Source organism: Pseudonaja textilis, chromosome 3 (assembly GCF_049901715.1).
Source record: "Pseudonaja textilis isolate UNSWEBS1 chromosome 3, rPseTex1.2, whole genome shotgun sequence".
Taxonomy (NCBI): Eukaryota; Metazoa; Chordata; class Lepidosauria; order Squamata; family Elapidae; genus Pseudonaja; species Pseudonaja textilis.
Window position 1 is genome coordinate 74,252,244 of NC_141992.1, and position 21,457 is coordinate 74,273,700.

The 21,457-nt window shown below is 38.5% G+C and overlaps 1 protein-coding gene across 2 annotated transcripts in view; it reads right to left on the minus strand.

Moving 5' to 3' along the window:
* SYDE2 (synapse defective Rho GTPase homolog 2) overlaps nt 1–21,457 on the minus strand; it is a 51,478-nt gene that overhangs the window by 7,360 nt on the left and 22,661 nt on the right. For both annotated transcript variants that reach the window (XM_026700257.2, XM_026700258.2), the window contains exons 3-6: nt 18,077–19,173; nt 13,507–13,633; nt 4,946–5,127; nt 297–528 (exon numbers count right to left, since the gene is read on the minus strand). In XM_026700257.2, coding sequence (XP_026556042.2) covers nt 297–528; nt 4,946–5,127; nt 13,507–13,633; nt 18,077–19,173 — 1,638 coding nt within the window. The remainder of the gene's footprint in view (nt 1–296; nt 529–4,945; nt 5,128–13,506; nt 13,634–18,076; nt 19,174–21,457) is intronic.

The following is a 21,457-nucleotide window of genomic DNA, read 5'->3' on the forward strand; positions in this document are numbered from 1 at the left end:
ACTTAAGGGCCAAATACACAAGCCTGGAATGGATGCAAAAGTAAAAGGGTACATTAGCAAGATATTACTTTATATAACCAATGAAGAAAAAAAATGGTTACAAAAGCATAAATGTAATGTAATTGATATGCTACACTAACAGGTATAAATAATATGGCACAATACATTTTTCTTTGTAAGTTTATGCTACAATAAAAGTTCGAACAATGCAAGGGATTCCACTGGTTTTACTGCAACCGATTAACAATTGCTTTGAAAGAAATGAAATGTTCTCCATTATGAGATTTTCTTTTTACCTGGCCACAACTGGAGCAGATAATGTAAAACTTCTATATGTTTTTTGAAATCCAAGGCACTGGCCAGCTCTTCTGAATCCGTGAACACTCTATTGTTGTGGCTGGTAGTTTCCTGCCACTGACTAAGTAATACAGGCCCAAAACACACAGCTAAATTCTGACAAGTCATTCTGTTTACTTCATGGTATGAAGCCACCAGTTTCAGATGGTCCAAGAGCATCTTTAGAGTTGCCTAAAGAAAAAGAGGAATGGTATTAGTTCATTACGGGTGGGTGGGGTGAATAATTAAGAAGAGAGGCAGTGGCATTATTATTGAAGGCTTTTTTCCTTTAATTCGATCACAACATTGTCATTCATGCCCACTAGCGGTGTCCACTTAAGATAACATTTCAAGAATACCTTTTCGTGAAGCAGAAGAGCACACTGAAGTTTTGCAGCTGCTCAATATCCTATATATGCCCTTAACGAAATATTTTGCAAAGGCCAATGAACTGCAATTTTCTGCATACTGGAAGTAAACCACATGAAACACCAATCTTATGCTTGGAGAAAGGCTTTAACAAACAGCCTAGTCCCATGAACCAATTTAATAGTATTGCATTTAAATAAAACTAAATAGCACAGAAATTCTGCCCCATAATTGGTACTGAATTAAATGGCTAGAAATATTTGGTTGGGGCTCATCTTTCCTGCAAAAAGGATTCCTTTCCCCTGATTTGTTTGCCCTTTGGAATCACAGCAAACTTTCTATGAAACTATAATTTTTCCTGTGCCAAAACCAACAAACATAGTAAGATGTTCCCACCACTCCATTAAGAACACAGGAAGCTGCATTATATCAAAATTGGAATACCACACAATCCAGTTCATAATTATTATCTGATTAGATCCTCTGAAGTTTAAGAAAAATGTATTTTCCAGCCTAATTGGATTCTTTTATTTTTGGCTTTTTTGGTGATTTATAGCTCTCTAATTGCAACAGCTATCGCAGATTGGAAGGTGAATAAATTGTCTTCTTTTTTAAAAAAAAAATAACATACTAGTGAAAATAGATGTAAAATCTATGTTGGCATTCCACTACAAAGACAGAAGATAATTTAATCAACATTTGGGGTGTTAGTTGTTAGCTGAGAGCAATAAGTTATGAATAATAATCAAAATTATTTAGAAAGGGAAATGTATGGTCAAGCAACATGTCTAGGGTTAAATACAAAGCATAGTGAAAAAGAAGGGGAGAGCTGCTGCTGATAAATAAAACCATCTTTTTGTAAGATCTGAGGAAAGCAGCTCTGCTTAGAAAAATGGTTTGTCTGGCTTCCCAGCCATAAAAGGCTACAGCTGGTCTTCTTTACTAGGTTCTCTGCAATAGACAAATGAGTTTACACATTGTAGTTCAGCATATTATGACACCATATAAAATTAATTAAGGAGCATGTTTTAGGCATATGTGCCCAAAAATGGTAGTTTGCCAGGAGAAAAACTTTGTGTATTGCCCAGAGTAGCCGGGAGGTGAGACAGCACACAAATTTAATAAATTATTATTACCAAATCAAGAGCATTACAGGTAGTCCTCAACCTATGACAGTTGGGACCAGAATTTCCCTTGCGAAGCTGTTGTTAAGTTGTTAAGCATGAGCACTGATTGTAAGTCACTGTTTTCATGACACTGCAACTTTGAACAATCACTCAATGAATGGTTGAGGATTAACTGTATTGTTAATAATATTCATTAAGTATTTATAGTGTTCAACTTTGCTTGAAAACTATTTGTTTCTATCAATAACTTTGAATTAAATTCTTCTGTATTATCTGATAGTACAAAATTGTGAGTTGGAGATCTGATTTAAGGAAACCATTGGATCATATTATTACCTCCAAACGGATATGATTATTTCATTGCTTTGCACATGCATAACAAATCTCTCCTCCCTATACTGTCCAGGGTAAATGCTTTCCAATTCAAATCCATAAGGTTTCCTACAGTTTGGACTGCTGATGACAGTGGCAGAATTCAAATTTTTTTACTACGGGTTCTGTGGGCGTGGCTTGGTGGGCTTTACTTTCTTGTTTTTCTACCCATACATACTAACTCCAACCTCAGACAGTCAGCTCACAATCTGCTCTACCTGAAGCTATCTGATTTGGACTACAAAACTCCACACCGTCTCCAAAAGACTAAAATAAAATGAAGCGAGCCAGTTTTAATGCCATATCATGGTGATCTTGAACTTGGTAGATTTCGCAATTCTTGTTCTTATTTACCAGCAAAGTCCAACTTGTCTCAGTAATTGGACAACTATGTTAGTGTACTGCCGGCCAATCTGCTATTATCAACAACAACCCAGAGTAGCAATGTTTCGGTGTTGATCTCTATCTTTTTTTCCCCTGGAAGTTGCAGCAGCAAATGTTTCAAGGGCAGGATTGGTTATATAATTGTCTATCTTTAGCTGGCATCAGACAATAGCAGCAAGGGAAAAACCCCAAATCTCTGTTCACATCACTTCCTTGTACTTGTTAGGGAGAAGGGAATTAAACAATTTACTGAGGGTTTGGAAGGATTAAGATTAGGCAGACTGGTGAATCTCTTTTAAAGGAATACTTAAGCAGTCTTTATTTCAATGCAACTGCATGCAAGTTTCGTGCTGCACCTATCGTGCTATACACACGTAGACTGGCTTGATTATAGAATTATTCCAGCAAATCTTAACAAAGTGACTTCACAAAGCTAATGCCAAAGCTGAGTTACTGCCAGAACCTGCTCCTATTCTGCCTGGACAAGCCAGCAGCCAATTTGCCCAGTTGGCATAGAGCAAATTGAATATGGTCTAATGGCTTTCATGTGCAAATCTGGATTACTTCTTGTGATTCTGCCTGGACAAACCAACAGCTGCTTTGTACAAGCAACATCAAAGCAAATTCTGACAATTTCTCCAGCAAAAGGCATGCAAGTTCAGCTCAGAATTGGCTCCCTCAACAAGCTGACAGAGGAGTCTTCATTTTCTCCAACTACTGCTATAAAAAGCAAAAATCAATCCAAAATAAACGTAGAACACGAACCGAGAGTGGCTTTCTCAAAAATAAAGTCCAGATTTGTAACAGAAACTAAATTAATCTTTCCTATGAAAAATAGGATTTATATGTCATTCATTATTTCAATTAAAACTGATAAAGTTGCAAGGTTCTATTTCCTTTTATATGATATAGAGATTAAATGTTAAAGATTAAAAATGATAGATTTTTGGCAAACTGTTAACTCAGATGAAATCATTAATATTATTCAGAGGGGGTTAAACAAATGTATTTATTTTAGGAGATAATGGTATCACAAATGTTGAGATTTCCTGATGTGATCTCACATCTTAGGAATCAATTCACTGACCCAACTTAACTGAAGTCACTGGATGTCAAGTCAAAGTTTTATTCTGAAGAAGGAAAAAGGAGGGAGAAAGTGGATAAAGGTAGTCCTTGACTTACGGCCACAAATGATCCCAACATTTCCATTGCTAAGCAAGACAGTTGTTAAGTGAGTTTTACCTCCATTTTATGAATTTTAGCACAGTTGTTAAGTGAATCACACTGCAGTTGTTAAGTGAATTGTGAGGTTGTTAAACAAATATGGCTTCCCAGATTGACTTTGCCTGTGGGAAGCTGGCTGGGAAGATTACAAATGATGATCACATGACCCATGCCAGTTGTCAAGCATCCAAAATTTGATCTTATGGTCATGGGAATGCTCCAACAATCAAAAGCATGAAAACTGATCATAAGTCACTTTTTCAGTAATACTGTAATTTCAAGCAGTCACCAAATGAAAATGGTTATAAGTCGAGGACTACCTGTACTCCTTAAGCCAGAGGACCCCAACTCCTGGGCTGCGGACCACTACCGGGCAGTGGCCTATTTGGAACTGGGCTACGCAAATGCAGCAGCCCAGTTCCCTTTTCCCCCTCCCTGCCTGTTTGGAATTGGCCCCTGCAAGTGGCTGGCTGGAGCACGCACACACGCATGCAGACTCAACTGTCACAAGTGGAGGGCCAGCAGGTACTATTGCCCATGTGCGCTAGCCCACTGCTCGCGAGGCCCAGTTCCCTTCTCCCCCTCCAGTTGGGCCACAAAAATGGGGGAAAAGATGGGGGAAACAGTTGGGCCACAAAAACGGCCAGGGCAAGCTGCAAAGGTTGGGGACTGCTAGCCTGTTTGGAATTGGCCCCTGCAAGTGGCTGGCTGGAGCACGCACACACGCATGCAGACTCAACTGTCACAAGTGGAGGGCCAGCAGGTACTATTGCCCATGTGCGCTAGCCCACTGCTCGCGAGGCCCAGTTCCCTTCTCCCCTCCAGTTGGGCCACAAAAATGGGGGAAAAGATGGGGGAAACAGTTGGGCCACAAAAACGGCCAGGGCAAGCTGCAAAGGTTGGGGACTGCTAGCCTGTTTGGAATTGGCCCCTGCAAGTGGCTGGCTGGAGCATGCACACACGCATGCAGACTCAACTGTCACAAGTGGAGGGCCAGCAGGTACTATTGCCCATGTGCGCTAGCCCACTGCTCGCGAGGCCCAGTTCCCTTCTCCCCCTCCAGTTGGGCCACAAAAATGGGGGACCGCTGCGTTAAGCCATCCACTAGTTCAATAGGTCAAACAAATACTTACTTTCTCAACTTCTGGCAGGCAATCCAAAAGAGCCGTTGTATATTCTGAATCATTACAATCATTTTCACATCCATTTGCTGTCATTTTCAAAGGTCTTTTTACCATGGCATCCAACACTGCTTCATAAAGTTGTTTGGTTATCAACGGAGAAGGCAACTCCCTTAAATAATCTTTGAGGATACCTAAACAAGACATGCAGGGAAAACAAATTTACCAGAAAGTCACATTTCAGCAGGACAATCGGTAGTGCTCATGCAGAAATTAACTTAAAATTGGGTATCTTGGAGATACACACACACACACACACACACAGACAAACACTTCTCAAATCTGAAAACCATTTACAGCTCTGACTGTTAATTCTTGTTTCTTTTATTCTATCAATGCTGTGTTAAAGGAAATGCCCAAATGAATATAAAACTTTATTTGGGGATAGTAATCATTGCATTATATCACTTCTAAATTTTGATACATTTAACATTTTATCAGAATGTTTTAAGTATCATGCATCAGAGTAGTCACAACCACAAGCGAATACAGGTTGTTCTGTCCCCGTGTTAGAACTGTTGCAAGTCTTTTATTGATTCTTATTTACTTATGTTAATCCCACTGTGTCTCATGTCATTTAAAACAAAATTTTAGAACTGGACATTCGGGGCAAGGCTGCTGGACCCCTCCCCGTTGCAATCTCTTAACTCCCTTCCCTTCACACATACATCATCCACTACTTCCAGCCATATGCAGTTCACTGACATTTTAAAAAAACTCAATGCATTCACTGCTGCCAAATTCCACTGCCTCAGTAAAGATCTGCAGCTGCCACTTGGATTGTTCCCTTACACCTCCCTCCCATTGCCAGCTCTTGTGCTGCTACTGCTTTCCTAGCTGCCAACAGCTGATCAGGGCCCCAGCTATTCCTTTGCAGCTCACCTTTATTTTGGCCCTGTCCTTCCTACAAATTGTGCAGGCCACTCTAATGCATAACCTACAATTCTTGAATCAAATGCAGCCTGTCTCAAATCTCAAGAGCTGAGGTGGTGGCAGTGGTTAGAATGCAGTACTGCAGGCTAACTCATTGCTTACTCCAAGAGTTCGATTCTGAACGGCTCAAGGCTGACTCAGCGTCCCGCCCTTCTGAAGTTGGTAAAATGAGGACCCAGATTGTTGGACTGACTTAATTTAATTTCCATTCAATTAAGTTTTCTGTGGAGAAGGACATTCAAATGCTAAAATAAACTCTTAGCCGAAGGTGGGCAAATATTTATGATTAAGTATTTTAAGTATTTATTTTTGCTGTACACTACCCAAAGTCATATGTTTGTGAAATGGGTGGCTATATAAATTGGACGAATAAATAAATAAATAAATGTTATACTGAGACATTCAAACCCAAGTAGCAGAGTTAAAATTAAAACAGCAAGTAGGTGAAAATAAAAGGAGGCATAGTTGAGCCCACATCCTGGTTATGTTAATTATGATTGGGCATTTTTTAAATCTCAGCTGCAGCATATGTTATACATTGATTTATTATAACATTTTTATTTTGTTTTTAAACATTGTTAGCCACTTGAGTTTCATATTTGAGATAGACAGCTGTACAAATTGAGTAACCAGACAGACAGATGTATACACCACAACTAGTTCCCTCCTCCAAAGGCTGGAAGAAGCAGAAATAGACCTTTCCAGGTTGGCGGCCCAGCACAGAAGCGGGGGAAGAGGTAATGGTTTTGTGTGAGAGCCAAGCATGCGCATGTGCACACTTCATTTGTGTGAGTTTGTAAACACGCTCGCCACTGGTGCAGGTGGGCTGCGAGCACCAGCACCAGCCACTTGCATGAGTTGGGGCTGTGTGCGTGCATGCATGTGCTGGCCCATCGTCATGCAGCCCAGTTGCTAATAGGCGATGGCCTGGTAGTGGGCCGTGGTCCACATGTTGGGGACCCCAGGAATAGATCTTATCAAGTGGAAAAATTATCATATTAGTTTAATTGTTCCCTTAACATCAAAAAAAGTTGTTCTTGAAGTATTATGGTGAACCAACAAACCAAATCAGTTTTCTACCTCTTTGTCTATTTTTTAAAAAAGTGATTAAATTAGGGAAGAATTCAAAACTGAGTTGAATCACAGCCTTTTAAGTCAAAAAAATCTGAGTAAGGATGGGAACAGAGATTCACCATTAATACAGGTCCCGCTGAATCCAACCTTCCCCTGATAGTGGAAACAGTCTCATTTCTTCTTGGCTACCACACTGCAAATGTTATATTACTTTATTTTAATCAGATAATAACACTTTCATTACACATAGATGTTCTGAAAGGTAGCTGATAACATCACTAGGTAAATGCCTTCAGGTCCTATGAGCAATATAGTTCCTGAGGTCTCTTCAGGCTACTTTTTACATTGTTAAGTGTCCCTTTATCTTTTTTTAATGATTTTGCTCAAAATAAATTGAATTAATTGACTGTTTCTTCCCTATTACTAGATGGCATCTTATGTTTACTTGAAAGGCTGAGAAGCTGATTTGCACCTCCTCACCCTCTCCAACACCGCCCACCACCATCTTGGGCAAAGCAACACAATCTGTCCCAAAGGTGCTTTTTCAAGAGGCAACTGGACTTTCTAGTTTTTCTTTGAAGAAGTTTTGCTTCTCATCCAACAAGCTTCTTTAGCTCTGATTAGATGGTGGGGAATGGAAGGATTTATACTCCTTGCAGACAGCTGGTTGTTTGCATTATTTTAGCAAGTCATGAAAACCACCTGGAGGTTTATCTGTGTCATGAGGGTCACCTGATTGCTGCAAATGGGTGTGGAGCCTTCTTGGAACTGTTGAAAGGACTGTGTTGTAGATTGGAGATAGATGATGTCATACCCCTCCCCCTCTGTGAAGAGAGGACTGTTCAATTTTGACACAGATGGCCTCTTTGACCCCTTTCAAACCAGTGGTTCTCTCTGTCCAAAATGTGGACTTTGCTGTCTTCAAAAGAGTGGCCTGTGTCTTTTAAATGCAGGTGGACTTCTAAATCTAGTCCTGATGTATTTGTTCTTCTATGTTGTGCCATCTGCTTATGAAGTGATTGTTTTGTTTCCCCAATGTACAGGTGCATATGGTTCGCTGCATTGTACTGCATATATCACATTGCTCAGATTTTGTCTGGGTGTTTTATCTTTGGGGTAGACAAGCTTCTACCTTAGTATATTCTTTGATTTGAAGTGTGCACATATATTATATTGGCTGAAGATCCTCCTGAGCTTTTCCAATATTCCTGCAACATACTGAATGACAATGTTATTTTGTTTATTGTTTTCTTCGTTATCTGTTATGGAGGAGCTCCTGTAGGGTCTTTTTTGAGATTTGATGAAGGCGCCACCATCCAGTAAAAGCTGAAGAGGATTCTTGGATGAGAAGCAAAACATCTTCGAAGAAAAACAAGAAAGTCCAGTTGCTTCTTGAAAAAGCACCTTTGAGACAATCATGATCTGGATGACTGAGAATCTCCATAGACAACACAATCTGTATACTTGTGCAGTTTAAACTACAGCATCCTGTTTATTTCAGGAATCTCTCAAATCCCCTGCTACGTTTTGGGCTACAAAATGTCAAGATACAAAAATAGATACGTCGTTTCGGGAACTATTAAAATCTAAACTCAGATTTTAATTGCTTTGCTCCCATTTTATTCATGCAAACCACTGAACATAAGCTGGGCCTTAATAAATCGTACTTTTCAATGCAGAATGAAAACAAAGAGCTGAAAGTAGGAAGCTGAGATACCAATTTAAGTATCTGGCAAATAAAGGCCTTGTTAATCCCTGAACCAAGACAGAAATACCACTGCTGAATTTTTCTTAACAAAGCAAGACTTGTTGTAAGACTCAGTGTGCTTACCACAAATCTTACCCTATGACCCAACTGTAATGTGAATGCTGTTAATTGAAGACTCTGTTAAGAAACAGAATTTTTAAGATTAAAGCAAGGGGCTCCAGTTCTACTCTTCATAGAGTAGAGGGGGTCAGAAAGTTACTGGGACTACATTATTTCAGTGTCACCCTCAGAATCTTGCAGGTTAAACCACAGGTTTTTTGTCTAAATATTTCAAGTAAAGGTTGTCCACACATTGGCAATCAAAACCAGCCTTTCCTTCAACCTAAAGCTATGCAAATGGATTCAACTAACCTTCCTATAATATCCCGACATACTATGATCCAAAAACTTAGATCAGAGGTGTCCAACCTTGGTAACTTTTAAGACCTGTGAACTTATACTCCCAGAATGCTGGCTGGGGAATTTTGGAAGTTGAAGCCCACAAGCCTTAAAGTTACCAAGGTTGGACACCTGTGGTTTTTTTAGATGATCCCAGTTTAGGAAAGGCTTAAATCAACAGCAGGACCAAATGCTTGTAAATAACACTTCTGGGCTTTCAATGTAAGTTTAGGAGTAGGGGAACTAATCACGAAATATTTTTGCTATCTTTCTTGTAAAGGAGCTGCTCTGCAGACAAAATATCTAAGTAAGAGGAAAGTGCTATGCATTTTTAAAAGTACTCAATAAGAAGGCACTTCTGGAATGTTCTTTCACTGAGCTCTGCAATCAAGTCACTTGGTCTTTCCTTTTCAAAACACTTTCTCTCACTTCATTCCTCTATGAAATAAATTGTCAGCCCTCTGACCCTACACTGTCTCCTTTCAGAGACCTTTAAAAGAGGGCAGTTATTTTTATGGATTGGCATCTCCTGATAGCTTCATTTTTCTTGTTCCAACCATCGCTGGCACAGAATATAGGCAGTAACAAGAGAAAACACATATTTCTCCAATCCACCTCATTAATTTCTCATTTTTCTAACCCACTGAACTGTCAACTATAGGGTATACTTTACTACGAGAGAGTTCACATGGCTGGAAGCAGACACGATGCAGAAATATCAGAAATCAGCCAGCTGCTAAATTTGCTAAAGCACATTATTCTGAATGACATGTGCATTCACTGTAAGTCAGTGCCAGCCACAGAAACATTTCTGAGTCAAGTTTTAGTAATTAAATGTGCATTTTCTGAGCAACAGAATAGCTCTTCAAAAGAACAAGAAAAGAAAGCTTTGAGACACAGACTTGAACAAGTGATCTTCCATCATATTTGACTTTAAAAGGAAAATACTAAGTGGTTTTTCACCAAAGGGGAATTTTGGCCAATTACTAGTATCAATGCCTATTGCTTTATTACAGATGTGCAAATCTCTTAACAAGGTGCTTCTCTTTCAATAAAGAGCTCTTTGAAAGACCTTCCTCAATATCCAGAAGCCACTGCCTCATCTGATTCAAAACTCTCCTAGGATAGCAGACAAAAGTCTAATACTTTATTCCAGCCTAACTTTTACAAACTTACTGACATGTCCATTTTCCAACAGTGCTCATTTTAATTAGATCAGCAGAGATATTTTCCTCTTTACTCGCCCAAGTCAGAGACCTATTCTAAGAACAGGATTTATACTTCAGTGTCACCTGCAGCTTTGAAATTGGGAAAAATCTTGGCATTGTCAGCAAAGAGCAGAATTCCACTTGCTATGACAAATAAATAATCAAATCAACTCATTCCAACGGGTGCTGTTTGGGGAACTAAGATCAATGATGACAGAGAGTTATCTTTTTAAACTTGAAAGCTGAAAACTATCCCTGCGTTGCTATATGCCCCAAATAAATTTTAAGTAATGGACTTTGAAGATTTACAAGACAAGATTAACAATTCAGTAGTCTGATAGATTAACAAGCACTTTAATGTGTGTGGCAGACAGAAAACGTGCTATTTCTACTCATTCTCAGCAACAAAATCCTATTTTACTATAGGGATAGGAAACCATCTGCACAGACTATTGACTTCTGAGAACTGCAGGGACCTTTTGATATTACTGGACTGGGCTATATGTTTTAATGTTGTGGTTTCAAAGCACAAAAATAACTGAATTTAACTTCACAGAGTACATGATGACCATTAGACTACAGGATTTTTAAAAAAGTTTATATATCAAGAGTTGTTATCTCCTTGTCTAATAACTCTGTCATGTAATTCATGTTCAGAGGTGAATAACAGAGGCAAAGGACATGGAAGGAGTGTGTTCTATTCCTCAGAAGTGTTGTGTGTAAGCTTCCCACAATAATTGGCTGGTCACTGATGAAAATAGGATACTAGCTCTAAGAATGAATCCTTGTTCTAAGACAGTAAATCTCTTTATGGAGAACTCTACAATTCAGAATTCTGTGCACATAAATAAAAGCAGCTGTGACTGCTAAAAAAAACAAAGAAAGATGAGAAGAGACTTTCTAATTCCAAAATAGCTGTAATTCAAACAACGTTGCTTGAAACTGTCCATCCCCACAGGAAATTCTACTCTGGAGACCTTCTTGTCATCCAAGAAGTGTAAAACAGGAATTTTCCTTAAAAAGGAAGTTATGAACATTTTATTCAACTGTGCCACAATGTAAAAAGACAGAGAAAATTTAGCAGATGATTCAAGATAGTATCCCGTATTTTTATTATAATTTCATTGTGATTTTATATATTTATGGTTTCAGTTTAATGTTGTAAGCCACCCATAGCCACCTTGTGGTGATGTGGGGGGGGCAAACAAATTTAATATATAATGTTAATATATGTATAACACTTCCTTTCTTCACCCAAGGTTCTGACCTTGGATTGCTTAAAGCGTGCATGGTAGACAAAGCTAGAGAAGAGAAAAGATGGTTACTTTAGGGCTTCAGATGTGTCTGTTTTCTTCTCCCCATTTTCCTTTCCCCAGTTCCAAACTGAATATTGTCTAAGGGTGGCAGCTGAACATGTAGGTTTCTTCAAAAAAAAAAAAATTGTAACTAGGAAATGAATTTGCTCTAGTGAACAAATAAACCATTTGTTCCATTTTCTTCCATTCTCTTCTTTTGAAACCAATGCAAGCTTTGTACAAATCCAAATTATCTTTTTTTTGGTCAAGAAGTTCTTGGAGCTATGAATCCATGGAATAATGGAAAAGCTTTTGAGAACTTCTTTTACATCTGGCAATAAGGATGGAATTTATTATTTTCCTGAGATAATTAACATATCAGCTATGTGCACACTGAAAAATTATACATGTTTGTATTATCTACTGTCTTATAAATAAGAAGGGTAAAATGTAAATAATCCTATTCCGTATTATGCCCCAAACAGCTTTCCTGCCCTTTGCAATAGGTTTGCAGGAGTCTTTCTTAAATATTTATTGTGCTTGAGCCTGTGCAGCTATGTTTGTTTCAAAAAAAAGTGTACATTCTTGGTTTCTTATGGGAGAAAGTTAATTATTTCTTTTATCTGAAATGTTTGGACTGTTGAATGCTGTTGCTTACATATCTCAAAAATATTCAAGAGATGTTAGAGAGTTCATAGGTGTCCAGAGATTCAAAAGGCCTTGGTGGTAGAAACATCTAAATAGAATTTTGCCTCCAAAAAGTAAGGACCAAGTTTGCACAATACAAATCAAAAGTGGGTATGTGTACAGGCAAGAAACAGGTGGAGGATCTGCATCCTTAAGGAGAGAATTCTACCCAACAACATTTTGTTACACATTCTAAAGTGTCACCCCCAGTATAGATGAATAGATTACAAGCTATAACTAAAAATCGGGAAGAAGAGAGAATATACAGGGACTGAGATGGGGACAGCTATTAGTTGATCAACCACTTCCAGTGTGAAATTCCCCCATCAAGGCCCCAAGCCAACTGGCAGAGCTAGGTCTCCAGGCTTTTATGGAAAATCAGGAGGGTGGATGCCAATCTAACCTCAGGGGGCTAGATGCTCCAAAAGAACCACAGCAGAGGCGGCTTTTGTTCTGGATCCTGCCAGCCAAAATTCTTTGATTGACAGGATCCACAGCATATATCTATGCTAAGCTATGTTCAGACAAGTTTCCCATCAGTATACTGGGGTTGGCAATTGAAATCAGATGGCTCATTAGTTCATGCCTTCAGGATTTTTGCTTTCATTGAACTATGAACAAAGCCTACTTTCTTCATTAAAAATGGGTATCACAAGACTCTTACAGCTGATTTAGTCTCTATACCAAGACTTGATAGCTATTAAATAGTAATTGTTAAACATTTGTTTTAATTAAGCTGTGAATATACTGACTATAGATACAATAAAGAACTTTCCTTGGTTTCTTCAATATGCCCATTCCATTCATACATATTGACTAGAATCTAGAACAGCATTTTTCAACCTTGGCAAGTTTAAGACATGTGGACGTCAATTTCCAGAATTCTACAGCCAGCACTCATCTGGAAGCAAAATTATTCCAGAATCCAGAACAAATTTAATCCAGATCAAAACTGACAATATTGTTCTTACAAAATACCCTCAACTTATGTTTAGTGACAAAGTTTCCATAGTGGACAGATGTCAGTTCAAAAGGCTCAATTTTAGGACATTATTTGTTAAAAACTTTTTTTAATATTTACGTATACAATACACTGCACAATAAAACTCCAATGACATTCTAAGCATTTATTTATCCTTCTATAAAAAATATAAAAAGCAAATTTGTTACCTGTTATCACATTTATATCTGGGTACTGAGTTTCACATAGAGTAACTGCTTTGCTATTCTTCTCAAATGCCTCACGGAGTTCTTTTTTCACAGCTGCCGACCCACATAAACGGTAGAGCCCTACAACCTAGAAAAAAAATATAAACCATATACAGCAACCTCATTTAGTTTAATGAGTACTAAAATATAAATCAAATATTCAACAGAAATCCAATTTTAAATATACTCAATATACCAAGATGGCCATAAAAGACTCTAAAAGGACTGGAAGGAAACTCTGTATGAAATAAAATCTTTATCAGAAAAAAGCAAGATTATCCATGTTGCATTAAGTATATCGACTGTGTTAGAGAGGAAATAGCTATTTTAATTGTAATGAATACAGTGGTATAATAGGACCAGGGAGACCAAAGTCCATCTATATTCAGCCAGAAAAGCTTACAGTTTATAAGCTTACACAGGGACTTTACATTCAGTCCTAGTCATCAAACTGATGGATTAGGTCCATCTTATCTTCAGCATTGTCTAACATAGTAGAGTCTACCTGCCTACTCAATTAGTATCCTTTCCCAAGAAGTCAAGGGAAGCTATCACAGAGGGTTTTCTCAGACATAAACACTCACTTTGAATCAGTGCCTTTAAAAAGTAACTGGATTTAGTTGGTTTTTTTCTTGAAAATGTTTTGCTTCTTATCCAAGAAGCTTCTTCAGTTCTCAGTTCAGTTCTTCAGAACTCAAGAAGCTTCTTGGATGAGTAGCAAAACATTTTCAAGGAAAAAAAACACCAAGAAGGCCTAGTTGCCTTTTGATGACTTTGATGATTGAGGATCTCCATAAATACTCAATCTGAAATACAGTAGCCTGTATCCTGAAATGAGGATGGACCCTTTTCCTATTTAAAGAGTTGTCTGCCCTGAGTGTGAGCTGTAAAATATGATTTATAGGTCAGGGTGTTGTGGGACCAAGATATTACTGGGTTGTTTAATAACTGAGGTTAAATAAACCACTGGTTACCAAAAACTGTACACCCAGTTTTTATCCCCTCAATGCAGCACACCTGATGTAGTTATTTTTACAGGGAGAAAATGGAAAAGGGAACACTGTACCATTGTCTTTTTATTAATAAATTATTTATATTAATTAAATTATGGCGACACATTTATTACTATTTGAACTTACAAAGATGTTTTGTCTGTTTTTATAGAAGCAAATATTTTTCTTCTGACATGAGTCTCAAGGAATCATGTGCAGGCAATTTGCTAGCAGTAAAATTTATTTAAAAGGCTCTTCTGATTAGGAACCCTTCTGATTAAGAATATACACTGCTCAAAAAAATAAAGGGAACACTTAAACAACAAAATGTAACTCCAAGTCAATCACACTTCTGTGAAATCAAACTGTCCACTTAGGTAGCAACACTGATTGACAATCAATTTCACATGCTGTTGTGCAAATAGAATAGACAACAAGTGGAAAGCATAGGCAGTTAGCAAGATATCCCCAATAAAGGAGTGGTTCTGCAGGTGGTAACCACAGACCACTTCTCAGTTCCTATGCTTTCTGGCTGATAGTTTGATCACTTTTGAATGCTGGTGGTGGTGCTTTCACTCTAGTGGTAGCATGAGACGGAGTCTACAACCCACACAACTGGCTCAGGTAGTGCAGCTTATCCAGGATGGCACATCAATGCAAACTGTGGCAAGAAGGCTTGCTGTGTCTGTCAGCATAGAGTCCAGAGCATGGAGGAGCTACCAGGAGACAGGCCAGTACATCAGGAGACGTGGAGAAGGCCGTAGGAGTGCAACAACCCAGCATCAGGACCGCTACCTCCACCTTTGTGCAAAGAGGGACAGAGGAGCACTGCCAGAGCCCTGCAAAATGACCTCCAGCGGGCCACAAATGTGCATGTGGCTGCTCAAACGGTCAGAAACAGACTCCATGAGAGTGGTATGAGGGCCCGACGTCCACAGGTGGGGGTTGTACTTACAGCCCAACACCGTGCAGAATGTTTGGCATTTGCAAGAGAACACCAGGATTGGCAATTTCGCCACTGGTGCCCTGTGCTCTTCACAGATGAAAGCAGCTTCACACATGTGACATGTGACAGACGTGACAGGGTCTGGAGACGCCATGGAGAACGTTCTGCTGCCTTCAACATCCTCCAGCATGACCGATTTGGCAGTGGGTCAGTAATGGTGTGGGGTGGCATTTCTTTAGGGGGCCTCACAGCCCTCCATGTGCTCGCCAGAGGTAGCCTGACTGCCATTAGGTACCAAGATGAGATCCTCAGACCCCTTGTGAGACCATATGCTGGTGCAGTTGGCCCTGGGTTCCTCCTAATGCAAGACAATGCTAGACCTTATGTGGCTGGAGCGTGTCAGCAGTTCCTGCAAGATGAAAGCACTGATGCTATGGACTGGCCCGCCGTTCCCCAGACCTGAATCCAATTGAGCACATCTGGGACATCATGTCTCGCTCCATCCACCAACGCCATGTTGCACTACAGACTGTCCAGGAGTTGGGGGATGCTTTAGTCCAGGTGTGGAAGGAGATCCCTCAGGAGACCATCCGCCACCTCATCAGGAGCATACCCAGGCATTCTAGGGAGGTCATACAGGCACGCGGAGGCCACACACACTACTGAGCCTCATTTTGACTTGTTTTAAGGACATTACATCAAAGTTGGATCAGCCTGTAGTGGTTTTTTTCCACTTTAATTCTGAGTGTAACTCCAAATCCAGACCTCCATGGGTTGCTAAATTTGATTTCCATTGATAATTTTTGTGTGATTTTGTTGTCAGCACATTCAACTATGTAATGAACGAAGTATTTAATGAGAATATTTCATTCATTCAGATCTAGGATATCTTTTTTGTGTTCCCTTTATTTTTTTGAGCAGTGTATATGCTTTAAGAAATGGATCAACATAATTTCTGCAATTTTTTTTTGAAAAATCTAAATCATACCATGAGAGATTGCTTCTTTCCTAGCAAAACTAGAAGTAATCTCTTAAGAGTTTTTTCAAAAGGCAATTCCATCACAGCTAACATAAAAGGGAAAAAAGTTATAGCAAGAAAGTTGTATTGTCTTAGCATTTTTAATGGAAGCTGAATAGAAATTTAATTAATAACAATAGCACCTCATATACAAACTATGTGTAACACTCACTCTTTTAGATGCATCATTATTACAAATGAATCTTATTTCAGTTGTAGGATGAAGCGTTGTTACTGCACAATGTAATGTACAGTAAGTGAGTGTGACACTGACTGAATATATCTGTTTTTTAATCCAAATATTTCTCATATAAATACATCCTCTTACAGTGATAGAGTCTAAGCCAGAACTAAATGTTTACATGCTACTTGAAATTCAGGATTACATTTTCTCTAACAAATGAAGAAGTTGGATAAACAATTCTTTTATAATATAAACTAAAACAGTATAAAAAAGCTTTAGTCATCAACATTAAATACCAAAGAGTATTATGGTACTTTAAATACTAACTCATTTATTACATTTTTCTCCAGAACCCAGTCCACAAAAGCTTCAACTGCAATATATTTACTAGTCTTTTGTTCTTTTTTCAATCACCTTTTGGAAATTTCTAGATTAATGGTCTTTAAAAGCACTAAATTCTTGTGGGCAAAGGGTACAAGGAAAAGCACATTTAAAATCTGGCTGCCTTTAAAACCCGAGATCTGAAAGGCTTAAACATAAGGCATTTAGCTTTCCCATAATAGGAAATCTTGCTCTCAATGCATAAAGATTTCCAGTGATACCCATTTACTGAATACTGGGGTGAGATTTGTGAGTGTTCCTAAGACTCTGTTACCCATTTATATTTTAATCCCCAGATGTACATATTCTGCATATATCTTTATATCTAAGGCTGCCCTGGAGCATCTTCTTAATCCTGTCAAACATCCACACTGGGATTCTAAAGGCATGATGGCTACCTGTTTTACTGAAAAATAAATTCCCTACAGCTCATGCCAAGCATTTTTATAGCCATGTTAGACATCTTTTAAAAATCAGTTGGCTTCCCATGAATTTCAGGAAGGAAGAAAGAAATCATTCTAATCGGCTTCATGATTTCTGAGCTTTTGAGATGGGGGAAAAATCAGAGATTGGTTGCATGAAGTGAAAGTAAATAATACTATTATTACTGAATGATGCAACAGTCTGTTATGATACTAACAACATCTGTAGGGCAATGCCTACTATTCCTACAGAAGCAACATATAAAGTTACCTTACAAGAAAAACTCTCTACTCTCAGTTTTGTTTAATTACAATTTCCAAATCCTATATCCTGTTTGAGATTTTTCTGACTGTATAAATACAAATGCCATTATTATATTAGAGCAGGGCTGTCAAACTCATCGCCCACGAGCCGGATGCGTCATGTTCTGGGCAGTTTAGCGAAGGGGGATAGCTATCCAAATGAAGATCAAGGACTACAGGATGTTGTATTCTTTGGATTTATATATATAGAGAGGGGGAGGGAGGGACGGGGAGAGAGAGAGAGAGAGAGAGAGAGAGTGCAATGACAAAACTTTACTTCCTTACCTGGCAACCTCTTTTTTCAATATCCGTAATGCACTTTTTCATCAAGAGAGGGACCATCAAACCTTCATTTTCCTTCTCAACAACTTTCCGAGCATCAACTCCAAAGAGTATTGGTTCTCGTTCTCCATCTGTTCCACAAAAAGAATTCTCCCACTGTTCCAGAAGAGTTAGCTTGACATAGATAAGACCTCTAGGCTCCAGTTTTACTGCCAACTGATGAGTCTTCGTCACACGAAAAAGAGCAGGAAGAACTACCGTACCATGGCAGCAGACCCGGTTTTTCCTTGGCATGGGCTCCCAGCTAAAAACCACTAATTTTAGATGCTGAGCATTTTCTATCTCTATGTTGAAAGTGTGATCCATGTCCAAAAATGTTGTTCTGCAAGTCAGCAAAGCGGTCCTCGCTTTATTTACTGAATCTACCTGAATTGCACAGAAGACATCTTTTGAGTCCATCCGTGGTGGTTTCAGGTCCTCTGCACCATAGAAGTGAATGCTCATGAGTCCAGATATGTACTGGGAACATTTGGGTTGGTCAACAAAAGTGTAGTGTCGAAAAGCATCAATGTCTATTTCTGATTTATTACCCAAGTTACCTGCAAATACTTCCTTTCCTTTCCCAACCCTGCTTTCAGCTGCGTATTTCCCTGATTTTGCTATAAGCTCAGGAGAGTCTCCATCGCTGAGGTAGCCCCCTTTGCTGGAGGATTTGGAAGTCCCCCTGTTTTTCTTTTTATAGCTGTGTTGAGACGATACACTGCTATCAAGATGATACCGGCTTATAACATTCCTGCTAGCAGCTGCTGTTACATTTCCAGAAGAAGCTAATGGTGCATGGCCTACCTCCTGGCAATTATTTTTAAGCAACAAAGAATTGTCTGAGCTATTATGGCTTGAATTTCCTTTGACACTGAGCTTCCTGCTGAGTTCAGGCAATTTTTTCATCTTCATGGAAAGTTTCCGGACTGTTCTTGGGGATTTTATTTTATCAGGGAAAGGCCAGTTTATCGAACCTCCTTTTTTCAACGGGCTTGGGCTTGGAGGAGAATATTCTGCTGTTCCTGTCTCTGCCTTGTTTGCAGACATGATTCCAGGACCTTTGAAAAAAGAAAAGAAAGAGACGATTTAAAAAAAGAAACCTTGGAAATAAAAGAACTACTTCTTCGTCGTGATCTGAAAAATGTCTGTCTAGAAAGATGCTGAGCATCATCTACATCAGAGTTCCCCAACCTTTCTGATTTTGCGGACTGGGCGGGCGGCGAGAGTGAGTAGGGTTCCGCGTGTGCGGCGGGCATGTGCACACAGCTCCATTTGTGCTTGCCCACCACTCAAACAAGTAGGGATGCACGTGCTTGCCCACCACCTCTGCGGCCCAGTTCCGAAGGGCTCAAGTCCCTGTACTCGGGGTGTTGGGGATCCCTGAGCTACATTATTCCCATAAATACCCTTTCCTGTGTGCCAGAACAACGAAGACTATGCATCCCCCTTTCCTTAAAAAAGACAAAGAAGGCAGATGGAATCACTGACCCATCCCACTGCTGAAGGACCATTCTGCTTGTTTTGTTGTCTTGTATATGTTAAATTGATGTCTTTCAAAAGAGAAGCTGAATGCAGCTGTTTTGTTTCATCATCTCTTCTGAAAATAAAATTCTGTTTTGCCTACACTCTCAAGTTCTGGAAAAAATTGGAAAACAAAAGAAACAACTTTGCCTTACAAAGGCAGTCTATTTCACAGTGATTTGATTTTTTATGTTTTTTTTCTTTGCCCAACAAACATATATGCCTCTTCTCATTATAGCGGAGTGAACTTACAATATATTTGGAATCAATTCTCCACAAAGTTCCAACATCACTTATCTCTTAAAATCCACTAATAAATCCTTTCTCACACAATGTTTTTTCCATTTATCAAAGAAATCTGAATATCATAAAGAACCAACAAAATGACTTAACATTAGATTCATAATTAGTTCTTAAAGAGAAGGTATATACATAACAATAATAAATACTTATTCTATTCCAATTCAGCTCTATCATTCATGTTAATTATAATCTTTAACATCTTTAACATTTCTTTTCAATAGGATATCATACTTCCTTAAGAACACTTATAATATTTCCATATTTTTCTCATATTTCTTTCATATTCCTCTTCACTTAAATTTTTATAACACATTAGTAATAATTAAAGCGTTCTCCTTCTTTCCTAATTTCATTCTCTCATTCTTATTTCATTTATTTATTAACAAACATTCCATTACATTATAATGAGTATTTTATCTATAATTTTAATCACACTTGTTTCATATTTTCAAAGTACATTTCTATTTCTAATATAACAATACTATCTTATGTACCCTCGCAGAATTCCCCTTTCAATTAAGTTTTCACCCATTATCTCTATGTCTTCTAAATAGGCTTATACCTTTAATCTTTGTACGTTTTCCATTTCTCTATATCCTGTTTCTGTCCTTTATAATTTCTTTTACTTTCCCTCTTCCCCCTCTTCTTCTCCCTCCCCTTTTTGACCCCTTGTCTCTCTAATTCTGATTCTCTCTCCTGTAATCTTCTCTTCTGTTTCTTCCTAATGTTGTAATTACTTTTCAAACTATTCTTTTTTTTTGGTTGTTTTTCAGATCTTAAATTTTTCGCTCTCTTTCCCCCCTTTCCTTTCTTTTCCCCACACAGAATTACTTGATCATTGAAGATGGCTTCTTCTTTGTCCCGCCCTTGTTCTACTGGCATTTCTTGTTGTTTCTCATAGTTCAGGATGTCCATTTCTAAAAACTGAAATGCGAAGCCAAAAAAACCTCTTCCTTCTTGTGCATCTTTTTTCTGTTTTTAAAGTTCTATTTTCAATTCTTCCAAGAGCGATACCATTTTAAAAACTTTTAAACAACCACCCGATTAATTTTAGTCCTTTAGATCCATAACCAAAAATCCAAAAATCACCAAATGATCCAAGTAATCCCAAACTGTTTCTTCTTGCTTATTTTTCCCCACTTTCTCTTCCTATGGTTCTACAGTATTATCTTGTTACAAAGTTTCAGTTAGGATGTATCTTTTAGGAATCTTGTTAAAGTTTCACTGTTAATTCCTTTCACTTCCAGGTGGTCTCCTCCATTTTTCCAGATCCCACCCTTTTGTTTTTTCCTTCTTTCTCCTCTCCTTCTTTTAAAAGTTTTTGAGAGTCCAGAAATCTTTATTACCCCTTTGACATTTTATTTTCAGCTTAAATGCCTGTTAATGTCAAAGTGGATTTTTTTCAGCCAAAACTTTCTCTTCTTATCTTCCTCCTGCACATTCTTTTCCAGTTGAGTTCTTCTTTGAGATGGCCATTTCTGACCACTGCTGCAACCGCCTTCGGGAAAGGGAGTAATG